This window comes from Hemitrygon akajei, unplaced genomic scaffold (genome assembly GCF_048418815.1).
Source record: "Hemitrygon akajei unplaced genomic scaffold, sHemAka1.3 Scf000061, whole genome shotgun sequence".
Taxonomy (NCBI): domain Eukaryota; kingdom Metazoa; phylum Chordata; class Chondrichthyes; order Myliobatiformes; family Dasyatidae; genus Hemitrygon; species Hemitrygon akajei.
The window spans coordinates 4,763,706-4,779,982 of record NW_027331947.1 but is presented as its reverse complement, the minus strand read 5'-3'; the positions used below and the strand labels follow the sequence as shown (position 1 = coordinate 4,779,982).

At 44.5% G+C, this 16,277-nt stretch overlaps 1 protein-coding gene across 3 annotated transcripts in view; it reads right to left on the bottom strand.

Moving 5' to 3' along the window:
* Positions 1-15,536, bottom strand: part of LOC140721783 (NACHT, LRR and PYD domains-containing protein 3-like) — a 71,474-nt gene extending 55,938 nt beyond the window's left edge. The window contains exons 1-5 of one of the 3 annotated variants that reach the window (XM_073036580.1): positions 15,414-15,536; positions 10,584-10,749; positions 8,156-8,292; positions 6,253-6,335; positions 3,458-3,745 (exon numbers count right to left, since the gene is read on the bottom strand). In XM_073036580.1, the coding sequence (XP_072892681.1) occupies positions 3,458-3,745; positions 6,253-6,335; positions 8,156-8,196 (412 nt within the window). In that variant the 5' untranslated portion in view covers positions 8,197-8,292; positions 10,584-10,749; positions 15,414-15,536. Of the gene's footprint in view, positions 1-3,457; positions 3,746-6,252; positions 6,350-8,155; positions 8,294-10,583; positions 10,750-15,413 lie in introns of those variants that run through there. The other 2 variants (XM_073036581.1, XM_073036582.1) reach the window with 2 other exon arrangements.
* Between the last annotated feature and the right edge of the window lie 741 nt (positions 15,537-16,277).

Below are 16,277 nucleotides of genomic sequence, written 5' to 3'. Positions count from 1 at the left end.
TTTGTTATATTGTTATTCTTCAGCTTTGCTTGGCAGACTTTCTTTAGCCCTGAAGTAAATTATGTTGAATAAATTCTCTTTATCACACGGTGATCTATCTTCTTTGCTTGTTGATATCCTAAATATACTTGTATGTTTCATATTCATCTATCTGCTATATTGAATCCTGATGCTCTGTCATATACTACTAGCACTCCAGCTCCTTTCGTAATGTTTATGTTCTATACTTTTCTCATCTAAAGCTAATGTTTATATCTTTGGAAATTAGTTCCATTATTTGAATTTATTGTTTTAGCTCTACAGATGCAAGAACTAGTTTTTTCAAATCATTCTGTACAGCAGATGAGTCAAGCTATAATTCATTTGCTGTTTTTTTTGTCTTGGTTTGATACCTGATTTTTCTCCGATTCGGTAAATTAGAGAGCGGGTTTAAAGCCAGACAAGACCGCAGCAGGCTTAGCGTTTCGTTCTGGAAAATGCGTACATTTATTTTGATTACAGTTGTTTTTTTTCCCCCATTGCGGTTGTTAGTAGGTGATTATTGTACGCCAATGCTTCATCAGATGTAGATATTTCACAGGTATTGGGTGTATATATTAGAAAGTTTTATTAATCACGAGTCAGGGACAGAATCAAATGTTCAAATGTTTTTTGAATGTCAATATAAAAGCACAGAAGATTTCTGTTTTTCCTCCAGGCTTGATATAGAATTACATCATTTATTATCATTTGTTCCTTAAATCAGATTGCAAAAATGCTAATATAACTCCTTTATTTAAAAAGGGCAATAGACAGAAGGCTGGGAATTATAGGCCAGTTAGCCTAACATCTGTGGTTGGCAAAATGTTGGAATCGATAATTAAGGAAACAGTAACAGGGCATTTGGATAAACATAGCTTAATAGGACAAAGTCAGCATGGCTTTACAAAAGGGAAGTCATGTTTGACAAATTTGTTGGAGTTCTTTGAGGACATAACATATAGGGTAGATAAAGGGGAACCAGTGGATGTGGTGTATTTGGACTTCCAAAAGGCATTTGACAAGGTGCCACACCAAAGATTATTACTTAAAGTAAAAAAATCATGGGATTGGGGATAATATTCTGGCATGGGTGGAGGATTGGCTTTCTAACAGAAAACAGAGAGTTGGGATAAATGTTTTATTCTCAGACTGGCAGTTAGTGACTAGTGGTGTTCCACAGGGGTCGGTGTTGGGACGCCAACTCTTTACAATCTATATTAATGATTTGGAGAAAGGACTAAGTGCAACGTATCGAAATTTGCTGATGACACAAAGATGGGAGGGAGTGTAATGAGTGCGGAGGACATTGAAACCCTGCAGGGGGACATAGATAGGCTGAGTGATTGGGCAGACATTTGGCAGATGAAATATAATACTGACAAGTGTGAGGTCTTGCACTTTGGCAGGAAAAATAATAGAGCAACTTATTATCTAAATGGAGAGAAACTGGAAAGTGCTTCTGTGCAAAGCGATCTGGGGGTCCTGGTGCAGGAAACACAAAAAGTTAGTATGCAAGTGCAGCAGGTGGTCAAGAAGGCCAATGGAATGCTGGCTTTTATTGCTAGGGGGATGGAGTATAAGAACAGGGAGGTCTTACTGCAGTTGTACCGGGTATTGGTGAGACCACACCTGGAGTACTGCGTGCAGTTCTGGTGTCCATATTTAAGAAAGGACACACTGGCTCTCGAGGCAGTGCAGAGAAGGTTCACTAGGTTAATTCCGGGGATGGGTGGGTTGATGTATGATGAGAGGTTGAGTAGATTGGGACTCTACTCATTGGAGTTCCGAAGAATGAGAGGCGATCTTATTGAAACATATAAGATTGTGAAGGGGCTTGATCGGGTGGATGCGGGGAGAATGTTCCCAATGATGGGTGAAACTAGGACTAGGGGGCATAATCTTAAAATAAGGGGATGCCGTTCCAGGACTGAGATGCGGAGAAATTTCTTCACTCAGAGGGTAGTGGGGCTGTGGAATTTACTGCCCCAGAGAGCTGTGGAAGCTACTACACTCAATAAATTCAAAACGGAGATAGACATTTTCCTGGATAAAAATGGCATTAGGGGACACGGTGAGCGAGCAGCTAAGTGGACATGAGGTTAGGTTTAGATCAGCCATGTGATCTCCTGGACCAGTTTTCGATAGCCTGGATGGGTCGGAGAGGAATTTTCCAGATTTTTTCTCCTCAATTGGCAACTCGGTTTTTTTCTCCGGGTGATCACATGGGTTTGGGCGGGATGAATAATAAAATAAAATGGGCGGCATGGTGCCCTGTTGGTTGGCACTGTTGCCTTGTGGGATTCGGTGAAAACTAGAGTTAAGATTGGATCAGCCATGATCTTGTTGAATGGCGGAGCAGGCTTGAGGGGCCGATTGGCCTACTCCTGCTCCTATCTCTTATGTTCTTATGTAAATCCCTTCATAACCTAACAGTATATTTTCTGCCCTTCTGTAAGTATACTCGGGTTATCTCAATGACTGGTTATTAGTTGCAACATGCACGAAGTTATAATTTTATATATAAGATTGTCTTATTATTAATAAGAGTGAATCCTAACATAGTTGCTGACCATCAGTAGTCTTATAAATGCAGAATTAAATCTGTCCTTGAAGCTGGTAGTACATGCATTCAGCCTTTTATATCTGCCCCATGAGAGTATGAAAGAGAGAATGTTAGAGTGGTTTATGGTTCAGCTGCAAGGCTTTGGGCAGGTGAAGAAGCATCTTGCTAACTTGATTGAGTTCTTCCAGGAAGTGACAAAGCGGATGCATGAAGTTGCACAGTGGATCTTGCCTACTTGGATATTAGGCGGGTGTTTGACAAGGTCCCACATGGGAGTCTCATACAGAAAATTAACATTCTTGACCTTTTGGATTCATAGTCACCTTCCCCTTAGCAGACATATAGTAGTGAGGCTTAACCTGGCTGGCGATCTTTGACCAGTCATGTTCCACAAGGAACCACACTTGGATCGGCCATGTACACACATATGTCCTTTTCCCCAAGACTGTCCGCAAAACCTACCCAACAATGCTTTACCAGAAGGACTGCTTTGCCAGAAACGAACCACTCCAAATCCACCCACTCACCTATTTCAATTTAGGATGGGAGTAAATGCTGGGGCTGTCAACGAGAGTGGCCTCTCAGAGATGCTCTCTCCATCCTGGCGAAAACATTTCCCTTAATTCGTTTCCCAGAAATGCTCTCTTCATCTGGACAGTTGCATTTCCTCCGATACACATCCTGGAAATTCTTGAAACATGTAGTACGTTTACTGTAGTGGGAACACGGGTGCCCCACTACCATAAGTACCACACCCATACATTTCTCCTCTCCTCTAACCAATCTCTATACTTATAACCCTCCAACAAAGCCTCACATTTACCCTTCCCCGTACTACATTCTGTGAACACATCACCCTCACATTTCACTCACCCACTCCTTGTTGGGGACTTGACAATTGCATGTTTGATGAGCTGCCGAGCTGACAGGCAGTCGCCTCACTTGTGCTAGTTCCGGGGTCCTGATTGGTGTCTCTGACGTCACTGTCTCTGGGCTGAATTTGCTCTCCTTCCGTTGTGGCCGGACGGCATTCAACTGGGACATCGCTCTTAATCTGGCCCTGCTTTGGTGCATTGTTTCCGGTGCCCCGATCATCTTCACTCGATGAGCTGTCTAGTGACAAACTCTTCAGTAATTTCCGGACCTGATTTAATTTCCCATCTGAAATAAATGACGAATTACAAGTTATACTAGAGCGATTCAGAGCTCAGCAAAACAAGGATGTACAATGGGTGGCTACAATAAGATCATAAGACATAGGTACAGAATTAGGCCATTTAGCCCATCGAATCTGCTCCGCCATTCAATTATGGCTGATCCTTTTTTACCCTCCTCAACCGCAGTTCTCGGCCTTCTTCCCGTAACCTATGATTCCGTCTCCAATCAATAATCTCCAGGACTCTGCCTTAAATACACCCATCCACAGCTGCTTGTGGTAACAAATTCCACAACTTCACCACCCTCTGGCTAGAGAAATTTCTCCCCATCTCTGTTTAAATGGATGATCCTCTATCCTTCCGCTGTGTCCTCTTATCCTGGACTTCCCCACCATGGGAAACATCTTTCAACATCTACTCTGTCTAGCCTTTTCAACATTCGAAAGTGTTCATTGAGATCCCTCACCCCCTCATCCTTCTAAATTCCAGCGAGAACAGACACAGAGCCACCAATCAATGGAGCCGAGACTCCGGGTGATCAGATTTGGAGTGGAACTGTGTAGGTGAATGTGAATCGCACTTCCTGCTAGGTGACCATCCCAATAAGCCGGTGACCAGACACATCCACTCCCAGATACAGAACAGGATAGACACAATAATACTGATCACTGGCTATGCAGTAGTTGAACACACTGATAACCAGAGGAGCTTAATGGAATGGTGTCAGTTGCTACTGGGAAATATCACTGGGATTATTTTCCACAAGCAAATTCTCCCTGGATCACAAACTGTTCAGTCACCAGCGTCACACACAGATCAGCCTCCGGATTACACACTGTCAGATCCCCTGAATCACATACTCTCCGTCTGCTGTGTCAAAGTGTCCTGTCCCCTGGGTCACAGACTGACCATTACCTCGAGGCGCACGCTGTCCTGTCCCCTGGGTCTCAGACTGACCATTACATCGAGGCGCACGCTGTCCTGTTCCCTGGGTCACAGACTGACCATTACCTCGATACGCACGCTGTCCTGTCCCCTGGGTCACAGACTGACCATTACATCGATACGCACCCTGTCCTGTCCCCTGGGTCACAGACTGACCATTACCTCGAGGCGCATGCTGTCCTGTCCCCTGGGTCACAGACTGACCATTACCTAGATACGCACACTGTCCTGTCCCCTGGGTCACAGACTGACCATTACCTCGAGGCGCATGCTGTCCTGTCCCCTGGGTCACAGACTGACCATTACATCGATACGCACACTGTCCTGTCCCCTGGGTCACAGACTGACCATTACCTCGAGGCGCATGCTGTCCTGTCCCCTGGGTCACAGACTGACCATTACCTAGATACGCACACTGTCCTGTCCCCTGGGTCACAGACTGACCATTACCTCGAGGCGCACGGTGTCCTGTCCCCTGAGTCACAGACTGACCATTACCTCGATACGCACCCTGTCCTGTCCCCTGGGTCACAGACTGACCATTACCTCGGGGCGCACGCTGTCCCTTCCACAGGGTCACACACAGATCAGCGACCGGATTGCAGGAGACAATGCGCCGAGTGGACATTTAGCAGGTTTGCCATCATTAGCTGCAGAGCAGAATACAGGCGCAGAAATCTCTTGTGACAAGGTTATAAACTGTTTGTTGGACCAGTTGAAATGGCCTGTACAGTTCTGGTACCAATACTACAGGAAGGGTGTATTAGTACTTGACAGATTGCAGATTGAATATTCTATTTACAAAAGGTTGAATCAGATGAGAACATTTTCTGACTCAGAGAAAATCATTTGAGCATATCAGCATTGAAGCTCTTTAAACGTCTTTTGAGAAAATGACGTTCACCATTTGTCCACAGCCTAGACTTTCACTGGGGTGTTAAAACACCGAAACACACCACAAATTTACCTACGATGAGCTGTCTCCTGATCGTCAGAAATTCTGAACGTTGGCAATGTTCTCGGCTCGGCTACAGAAAACAGATATCGGAAACTCCCATCATCTCCTTTGCGGAGCCGTCAACAAAACCAAGGGGAAGTTGACAGCTATCCGACCAAAACCTGAAATGCCGTGTTATCACACAATCCCTGAAATCCCGGAAATGCTTCAATCATCTGGCTCTGAATTTTATAAATGAAAGTTCGAGATGTCTTTCACCTCTGAACAGGCCCTGATGAGCAACAATCCCTGAACCTGGACTTTAACGTACCAAACAGCACATTTTTGTCTGTGTTTTACTCTCAACCACCGGATTCAGGACACCCTGCTGCTTCTAGTCAGGTGAAGCTTTGCACGGTGATCTGAGCAATTCCACCATTACCGGTGTCAGGACCCTGCACTGGAACTGTTAGATTGATCGATCACTGAAGACCTCTTTACAATGGAATTCAATGACCCTGTTCGATAAAACTTTTCAATGCCCGTTAGCATTTGTGTAAGTTACTTCATCTGATCTATTGTGCACAAACACGAGGGAAGTTTAATTATAAAGATCCCAGTGATCATACCTGCAGCCATTTTGATTCCGACTGACGATTCCCGGTTGTTGTTTTCTTGTTTACTCTTTGTTCCCGGTGTAGAAAAGCTCCACCTGCGGGTGATGGTCTGAATTACAGACAAGCAGATAGTGAGTCAGAGACACGATGACTTTATAAATATGACAGAGCCTACATCCCCTGTATCAGAACAGGAGTTGGCTTAAGGACCAACCATTCCCCTTTTCCATCAACTTCCACGCCATGTCTGTATGTCTGTCCAGTGATATCTGGTGCATCCTTCTGACAGAGTCACACAGCAACAGAGTACAGATACAGACCCTTCAGCCGAATTAGAAAGTGCTAACCACATTGCCCACAGAGATAATCCTAATTTTCTGTTTTGAACCCATTTCCCTCCTTGTCTCCTCACTCCATCTTCACATCCCAACTGCTTCTGGAATTATACAATTGTGTTGCCTCATCCACTTCCTTTGACAGGTCCCTCCACATCATCACAAAACTCTGCGTGAAACGCATGCTGCTCGTGTTGATTTTGCAATCTGTTTACTATTGCTTTACCCATTCAGATCCCCTGTAAACTACGATAATCTTCATCATGAACACCATCTATTAATTTTGTGTCATCAGTGAACTTACTGGTCAAGCCTTGTGCATTTGTATTCAAATCATTGCTATCAAATAACGAATATCAAATGTCCCAACTTGTAACCTTGTGGTCCTTCTTCAAGGAAAAACCTTCAACCATCCCTCTTTGCTTACTACCTTCAAGGCACTCTTGAATCCATCTAACTTTCTCTCCCTGGACCGGATGTGAACTTATCTTCCAGAGCGAGTTTCATGTGGCACCTTGTCAAAGGCTTTACTGTAGTTCAATGTACAACATCCACTCCCGCACCCTCATTGACACTTATCTTCAAAAAACTTAAGAGGTCATGTTAAGCACAATTTTACATGCACAATGCTATGGTGTCTCCTGATCAGTCTCTGTCGATCCAAATGTCGGTGCATGACTGTCACATATTGTGGAAAGTTATTTCTGGTAACTCCCCTACCCTTTTCGCCACTCACCATCAAAACGCCGAAGTGGCAACCCGTAGTAAGATAATATTTCTCCAAATGCTCAAAATTCCTCATCCCAAGTAACCATTCCAAGAGTTTGCCCAGCACCGATGTGACGCTCACTGGTCTGTAATCCCCAGGATTATATATATTACGTTTATTGAATTATAGAACAAGATATGCCATCCTCTAATGATTACTACGCCTGTGGCCAGAGAGGACACAAAGATCATTGCCAATGTCCTTGTAAACTCCTCCTTCACTTCCTGTCGTAAAGTGGTATATATTGGATGCTTCAACAACACCTCTTTCTGAACGCTGCCATGCTACTATGCTACGTCACAATCACTGTCCATCTCATTGGTAACTCTGAAACAAAGCAGTCATTAAGCACCTCACCTGTCACCGTATCCTCCGGCACGTTTCCACCTTTGCTCCTGAGTAGTCCTACCCTCAATCTATTCACCCTCCTCTTCTTCACCCACATGTAGAACGCCTTGCGCTTTCCTTCATCCTACTTCCCAAGAACTTCTCAAGTTCACTTTGACCTCTAAGTCAGTTCTTACGCTATTTGAATGTTGCTTCCTTTTTCCACTTGCCTAAATGTTTTAATCTCTTGTGAACCAAGTTTCATTTCTCTGAACATTTTTTCCCTTTCTGAAGCGACCTTCACAGTTCCATTGTGCATTTGACTGTGAAAATGTTTTCTCAATTTGGAGTGATTGCAACTGGGTTTGACAGAAGTATAACTGGTACTTCTGGGCACATTCAGTCTCACTCCAACTATTTCCTACCTTCCTTTATACAGGTATGTGATGTCTAAAGGACGAGAACTTGAGTGAATGAGACTCACCAAACTTTCTCCAGACTGAATGAAGGAAAATTCTGAGCCATCAGGGTTCAATCCAGTCAGTGCTCTCAGTCTTCGGCTGTTCTTCAGTTGTTCTTTGTTTCCAGTTCTTTTCTTCCAACAAATCCCTCAGCGCAGATCTAATTTTAATCAGAGATAACGAAGCACGGTAACAATACAAATAAGAAAAAAAAAAACTCATTGGAATTTAAATGTTGAACACAAATATAATGATCCGTGTAACGAAATCTGTAACTGTCCTGCACATCTTACAAAACCTGACACGGGATATAAAAGAACACACACAAAAAGCTTCAGCAATCTGTTCTGCACCCTCTGCAGCTGGAATGTTTGCATGACAGGTTTTTTCACTGCACCTCGGTACATGAGAATAATAAACGAGTCCCCACATTAATTGTGTGGCAATATTAGACAGACCGAGCTTCTGCTCTGGAACTTCTGTGGAGAGAATTCGCTGAAGTGTACAAATGTTTGAGAAGCCCGAAAAAATAGAAAGGATTCCTTCTTGCATTAATAAGGTTATATACCTGGAGACATTTGCTGCACTTCGGCAATCTGTAACAGTGGAATGGAGTCAAGGAAAAAAGAAAGCCCACCTACAGTGCGAGGGCGTGACATCTACGGATCTCACTCCCTGATCTGAACGGAAGAAAGATTAAACTGCACAACCACGAGAAACAAACCCTCAGACGAAAGGAACCGCACACATGACGTCAGATGGGCCAAATGGCCTAATTCTGTTCCACTATTTTATGGCTTTGTTTGGGGGCGCCAGAGTGACGTCAGTGTGAGTGACAGCTTGCATTCAAAAGCTGGTTAGTGGAGGTTTTAATGATTTCAGTGGAAGAACGAAGGAAACTTAACGGGTTTCATCACTGAATCCAATATTTTGTGATGTAAAGTCCCTTGCCAGTTGCCCTGCTCTGCCAGGTTGTCCGTAGAGTGGGCGCTGTGGTACCTGTCTCGAGTTGGGTCACAAAATCCAGAATGTTTCTGGGGAAGCGTTTCCTGGGTGATCTGATTTGAGATGGCTCAGTCCGTGCAGTGTCTCGTTGTTTAGTATTTTCATAACAACCGTTTTATTACTGTCAACCGGAACTGCCAGCAGGGGAAACACAGATTCGTATCAGGTAACAGAAGACCTCTCGTCCCTGCTGTCCTTGCCTCCCAGTAATCCAAACCACCCCGACAGTGAGCGAATCATTCAGACAGCTGATCGCTAACAGGAATTTATTTCTTGGTCGTTAAAGTTCGCCCAGAGTCGGTTGGATGGAGTTGATGTGAAATTTGGAGGATGTCACAGCGAATGAACCGACACCCGAACGCTCTGTGTTGTCCCTCCGACGTCCTGCCACAGGTGGCGCGGTGGAGACCTCCTGCAGATCAGAGCACAGTGCCGAACCCAGCGGATGCCGGCGGTTCTCCTCATCGGGCGGCGGTGAGGAAGGGGCTGATCTCGGGTTTGTGTAATTCGAAGGTCGGTTGCCGTGGGTAAGTGCCGGGACTGAATCAGTCATCTGGGGTGTCCGGGGTCGCCAGTGCTGCAGGCCTGGTTTCAGTTTTCTGCCCGAGCCGGGAATATACGATCAGTTAGTTATGATACCCAAGTTCAGAGTGTGGCTGTGGGTGAAGGGAATCTGTCCATGGGTTCGATTGTGGGGTGAACGATGGGAAGGATGTGCGGCTATTGGCGAGGTGGGGGGAGGTTGGGGGCTTACGGATTATCGGATGCAGCGTACCGAGAAGGATGGGTCCCGAGGTAAATAACGGAGGACCTTTCTCTTTATATCAGACATGATACGCGTCCTTTCAGGAAGCAGCAAGTTCCTCTTTATATTTGTTACTGTCTAATCTTGCTGTTAACATTGAGTTTGTTACTGGGCCCCAGAGTCTGCAAACAGATTATTGTTAGGAATTATTATTAGGAATTAGGAATTGTTAGGATTATTGTTATTGTTATTGTTGGCGGTGAGAAGTTGTTGCTTGGACTTGAGTTCCGTGGTTTGTGGTGTTCCCAGGGTTACACCCATTCCTATTTGTCGTGTATATCGATAATTTGGTTGAGAAGGTTCAGGATATGGTTCGTAAGTCGGCACAAATTAAATTCAAGCAATTATATTTCTGAAAGACAGCAAGTATAAACAAACCACTCTCATTCCCGCTCCCCACTCAGAACTGACCGAAAACTACTTCAAAACACACAAAAGCTTGAAATGAGCAAACACTGAGGGAATGTGAGTGGCTTTAAAGAGCTGGGCTGCTGAAAGCACATTACCAGACCTGGAGTGATTGCAGCTGGGTCTGACAGAGGAATAACTGGCACATTCCGTCTCATTCCAACTGTTTCCTACCTTCCTTTGTATAGATATGTAATGTCTAAAGGACCAGTGTTTGACTAAATGAGACTCACCAAACTTTCTGCTGACCGAATCAATGGAAACCCTGAGTCAGATGGGTTCGCCCCAGTTGATGCTCTCAGTCCTCGGGCTGGTTCACTTGTTGCTGTTTCCTCGTCTTCAGTCGTGGTTTGCCTCCAGTTGTGGGCTTTTTTTCCAATAAATCTCTCACCACTTTAACTAGAGAGATAATAAAGCACATTAACAATACAAATGAGAAAAATATTTCTGTTTATCGAAGTTTAAATGTTGAAGACAAATATAACGATCTCAAAGAACACATCTTAAATTTCCCCTCGCACTTCCCAATGCCTGATATGGGATACGAAGGAGTCATCGTTCAGTTATGGTCAGACACAAGATGTAGGTGGAGCATTAGATGATTCAGTCCATCGAGTCTGTTCCACCATTCAAACATGATTTTTATTCCAACATCATATTCCTGCCTTCATTCTGCAACCCTGAAGCTACTGAGCAAACACGAACATATTAAAATCTGCCATAAATATACGCAAAGGGCAGCCTCCACCCCTATCTGCGGCAACAGTTTCCACACAGCAGCCATCCTTCGGCTGAAGAGATTTTTCTCAAGCAAGGCTGCAGGCCCGGGTGGTATCAGCCCCAGGGTGCTCAAAGCCCGTGCCCCCCAGCTATGTGGGGTAATTTACCATGTCTTCAACCTGAGCCTAAGTCTACGGAGGGTTTCTGTGCTGTGGAAGATGTCCTGCTTTGTTCCTGTATCGAAGACGCCGCGCCCCAGTGGCTCCAATGACTACAGACCGGTGGCATTGACCTCCCACATCATGAAGCCCCTGGAGAGATTTGTTCTGGAGCAGCTCCAGCCTGTAGTTAGGCCACACTTAGACCACCTCCAGATTGCCTATCAGCCCCGACTAGGAGTTGAGGATGCCATTGTCTACCTGCTGAACCGTGTCTACGCCCACCTGGAGAAGCCGGCGAGCACTGTAAGGGTCATGTTTTTTGACTCCTCCAGTGCGTTCAACACCATCCACCCTCCTCTGCTGGGTGAGAAGCTGACAGTGATGCAGGTGGATGCTTCCCTGGTGTCACGGATTATTGATCACCTGACTGGCAGACCACAGTACGTGCGCTTACAACACTGTATGTCAGACAGAGTGGTCAGCAGCACTGGGGCTCCACAGGTGACTGTCCTGCCTCCCTTATTTTCACCATCTACACATCGGACTTCAACTACTGCACAGATTCTTGCCATCTTCAGAGGTTTTCTGATGACTCTGCCATAGTTGGATGCATCAGCAAGGGAGATGAGGCTGAGTTCAAGGCTACGGTGGGAAACTTTGTCACACGGTGCGAGCAGAATCATCTGCAGCTTAATGTGAAAAAAAACTAAGGAGCTGGTGGTGGACCTGAGGAGCGTCAAGGCACAGGTGAACCCTGTTTCCATCCAAGGGGTCGGTGTGGACAGGGTGGAGGATTACAAGTACCTGGGGATACGAATTGATAATAAACTGGACTGGACAAAGAACACTGAGGCTGTCTACAAGAAGGGTCAGAGCCGTCTGTATTTCCTGAGGAGACTGAGGTCCTTTAACATCTGCCGGACGATGCTGAGGTTGTTCTACGAGGCTGTGGTGGCCAGTGCTATCATGTTTGCTGTTGTGTGCTGGGGCAGCAGGCTGAAGGTAGCAGACACCAACAGAATTAACAAACTCATTCTTAAGGCCAGTGATGTTGTGAGGGTGGAACTGGACTCTCAGACAGTGGTGTCTGAAAAGAGGATGCTGTCCAACTTGCATGCCATCTTGGACAATGACTCCCATCCACTCCATAATGTACTGGTTAGGCACAGGAATTACATTCAGCTAGAGACTCATTCCACCGAGATGCAACACTGAGCGTCATAGGAAGTCATTCCTGCTTTTGGCCATCATACTTTACTACTCCTCCCTCGGAGTGTCAGACACCCTGAGCCAAAAGGCTGGTCCTGGACTTATTTCCACAGGCATAATTTATTTACTATTATTTAATTATTTCTGGTTTTATTTTGCTATATCTCTACTCTATTCTTGGTTGGTGCAACTGTAACGAAACAATTTCCCTTGGGATCAATAAAGTATGTCTGTCTGTCTGTCATCACAATTTTAAAGGTAGGCGTCTTTATCCTAAGACTGTGCTCTCAGATCACAGACTCTCTGTCTAATGGAAACATCCTCTCCGTCCACTGTATCCAGGCTTTTCAGCATTCGGTATGTTTGCTTAACCATACATCCCTCCATCACCCCCACCGTCCCTCTGAACTCCATCGAGCCCAGGTCCAGACCCATCAAATGCTCCTCACACATAAAGCCGATCATTCCTGAGATCATTCATGTGGACCTTGTTTAGCAACAACTGCACTGAACAGATTCCCAGGAACAACAGGGAAATTGATACCAGAACAATTTAGTGCGAAAAGTTGTGGTTTGTTTACTGTTCTACTATCACAGCACGAACTATTTCCATTCCCAGGTTAAATCAGGTCCATTTCAGGAAATATAAACCAGTCCAGGGTGAATGTAATAAAAGGAAACTGGACTTATCAGGAACACTCAGCAGGTAAGGAACAGCTGTGAGGAGAGGAACAAATTTGACGATTCATGTTTACACCTTTCGTCAGAATGACTTCAAGCCTTTTCAGTTTTTACTGCAGATCTCCAGCATATTGAGTTTCTGTGAGATTTCCACTGCCTTGCAGACGTGTGACAGTGAGGGGGAATTTACAAACACGGTTTGAACAATGAACCCACAGACCAGAAATACTCGCTCAACACCTCATAAACATGGGCAAGTTGACTCCCCAGGTCCATTTTACTTGATCTAAAGCTATGATATCCCATGACCCAAACTCACAGGGTCACACAGCTGAACCTGTCACTTACCGAGCCAGAAGCCTCGCACATCGTCCTCACATCTCACAGCAAGTGGTGTATTCAGTGATATACCCTCTACCAATGTCCAGATGCCCGAGACTTCTGATTCATTTGGAAGGAGGAACATCGTGTCCTATCTGTATAAGTACTAAGGATTACAGCCCAAACCGCAAATCTAGGACTCCTTGTTACCGGTATAATGATGCAGTGTTTCGGCCAATCAGAGTTCAGAAACTAACACTCCATCAACCTATGGCCGAACGGGAACCTTATGATCATCTAACTGGACCAATGATCGGGCTGGATAACCTGGGCGTGAGTCACCAAATACCGGGGATACGTTTCACATTGTCTCCGGCAGCTAATCTGAACTCAATTTATCATTATCTTATTGATTAAAGAGGTCTGGCCCAGCACAATTGGCCATCACATTTCCTGTAGGCTAACAGGAATAAAACGCTTTTAATATAAAATTGAAATAATAGTGCTGGAAACTCGTTTCTTCAGATTAGATTTGTCGAAAGAGAAACTTTGGAAGTCCCAGTATCTGAACTGGAACTGTCCAAGATGCTGCCCGATCTGCTGAACGTGTCCATTATTCTCTCTTTTTACTTTAAATGATGCACAACTATTGACTGATTACAAGATGTTTGTGACGGCCTGAACAAAGTCGCACAAATGTAAGTCCCACATTCATTACTTTTCTCTTCATTTCAACATAGGGAGAAATCCGTCGATAGAGTCAGTGCTCATAACATCTACACCACCCCACTATCAGTCTGTTACATCTGCTCCCGAGGCCCATGTCTCTCACTGAGTGACCGTGACCAGAGAGCGATAAAAATGAGCACCACTCCCTGCAAGTCACATGGGCTGTTACCCTGGCAACAGAGAAAGTGGCTCTCGAAAAATGACAAAAATAAAATGAAATAACAGACTCACTTTAAATGTTGTCAAGATTAACATTTTGACATTTTGTAACGTTGAAACTAAAATTGTAATTATTGATGCGATACAGACTGTCATTGAGGTGGTGGGATAGAGAATGGACAGAGTCTGAACAAGATGATTGATATATATCATTGGGATGATGGGTTACAGGCTGGAGAGAGTTTAAACAAGATGCGTGGGGAATGAGCAGATAGAACCAGATGGGAAAAGGGATCATCATTAGTTTTCTCTTCATTCCAACACAGGAATTATTCAGTACACACAGTCAATGCTCACAACATCCTCCTCACCCCTTTATCAGTCTGTTACATCTGCTCCTGACGCCACTAACTCTCACTGAGCAACGGTGACTAGAGCGCGATAAAAATGTTTACCGCTCCGTACCGGTCACATGGGCTGTTATCCTGGCAGTGCAGAAAGCGGCTCTCCAAAAATGATCGAAAATGTAAACAACAGGGTCAGTTTTAAACGCTGTGAGTCTCGTTATGACAATATTAACATCATTCAATATTGCATGTACTTGTTCAAAATAAGTCTGTGAACGGTGGCTTTCATTAATTGGTGAGAACCCCCCACCCCCCCGCCGCACCCCCAATACCCCGTACAGCAATAACTTCAACCAAATGCTTCCGTTAACTGCTGATCTTCCTGCACATCGGCTTGGAAGTATTTTATGTCATTCCGCCTTACAAAACTGCTTCGACGGAACTGCTGCTTCGAGGTAGGATTCCTCGAAGGAACTGCTGCTTCAGCCCATTCCGCAACATTCCTATGGGATTAACGTTAGGACTTTGACTAGGCCATTAACATTTTCTTTTGTAATTATTCTATTATTGATTTACTCTTGTCTTCTGGATCATTGTCTTGTTGCGTTATCCAACCTCAATTAAACTTCAGTTGACAGAGTGCTACGCTGACATTCTCCCGTAAAATGACTTGATATAAAATTAACACACAGCTATTTTATAACGTTGAAACTAAAATTGTAATGTTTGCCTTTACCTTACCTCAGGCTGCATTTAATAAATCCTCTGCTATTTCTCGTTAATAAACACCGATAGTGAGGCAAAATAATTCACAATGAGGCGACAGTAGTAGTTTCAATGATTACAGTCCAAACAGCAACTCTCCAAGGACTCCTTGCTACCGGTAATATGATGCAGTGTTTCGGCCAATCAGATTTCAAAAACTAACACTGCGTCAACTTATGGCAGAATGGGAACCTGATGGTCATCTGACTGGACCAATGATCAGGCTGGAAAACCTGGGCGTGAGTCACCAGATACCGGGGATACGTTTCACATTGTCCCCTGCAACTAAACCGGATTCAATTTATCACGATCTTTTTGTTAAATCAGGTCTTGCCCAGCACAACTGGTCATCACATTTCCTGTAGGCTAACAGGAATAAAATGTTTTTAATATAAAATTGAAATAATAGTGCTGGAAACTCATTTCATCAGATTAGATTTGTGGAAAGAGAAACTGTAGAAGACTCAGTATCAGGACTGGGACTGTCCAAGTTGCTGCCCGATCTGCTGAACGTTTCCAGCTTTTTCTCCTTTTCCTTTAAATTATGCACAATTATTGACTGATTACCGGATGTTTGTGACGGCCAGAACAAAGTTGCAGAAATGTAATGCCCACATTCATTAGTTTCGTCTTCATTCCAACACAGAGTTAATACAGTCGTTACATTCACTACTCACAAAATCCTCCCCACCCCACTATCAGTCTGTCACATCTGCTCCCGAGGCCCATGTCTCTCATTGAGGGACCGTGACCAGAGAGCGATAAAAATGTGCACCACTCCCTGCAAGTTACATGGGCGGTTACCCTGGCAACAGAGAATGTGGGTCTTCAAAAA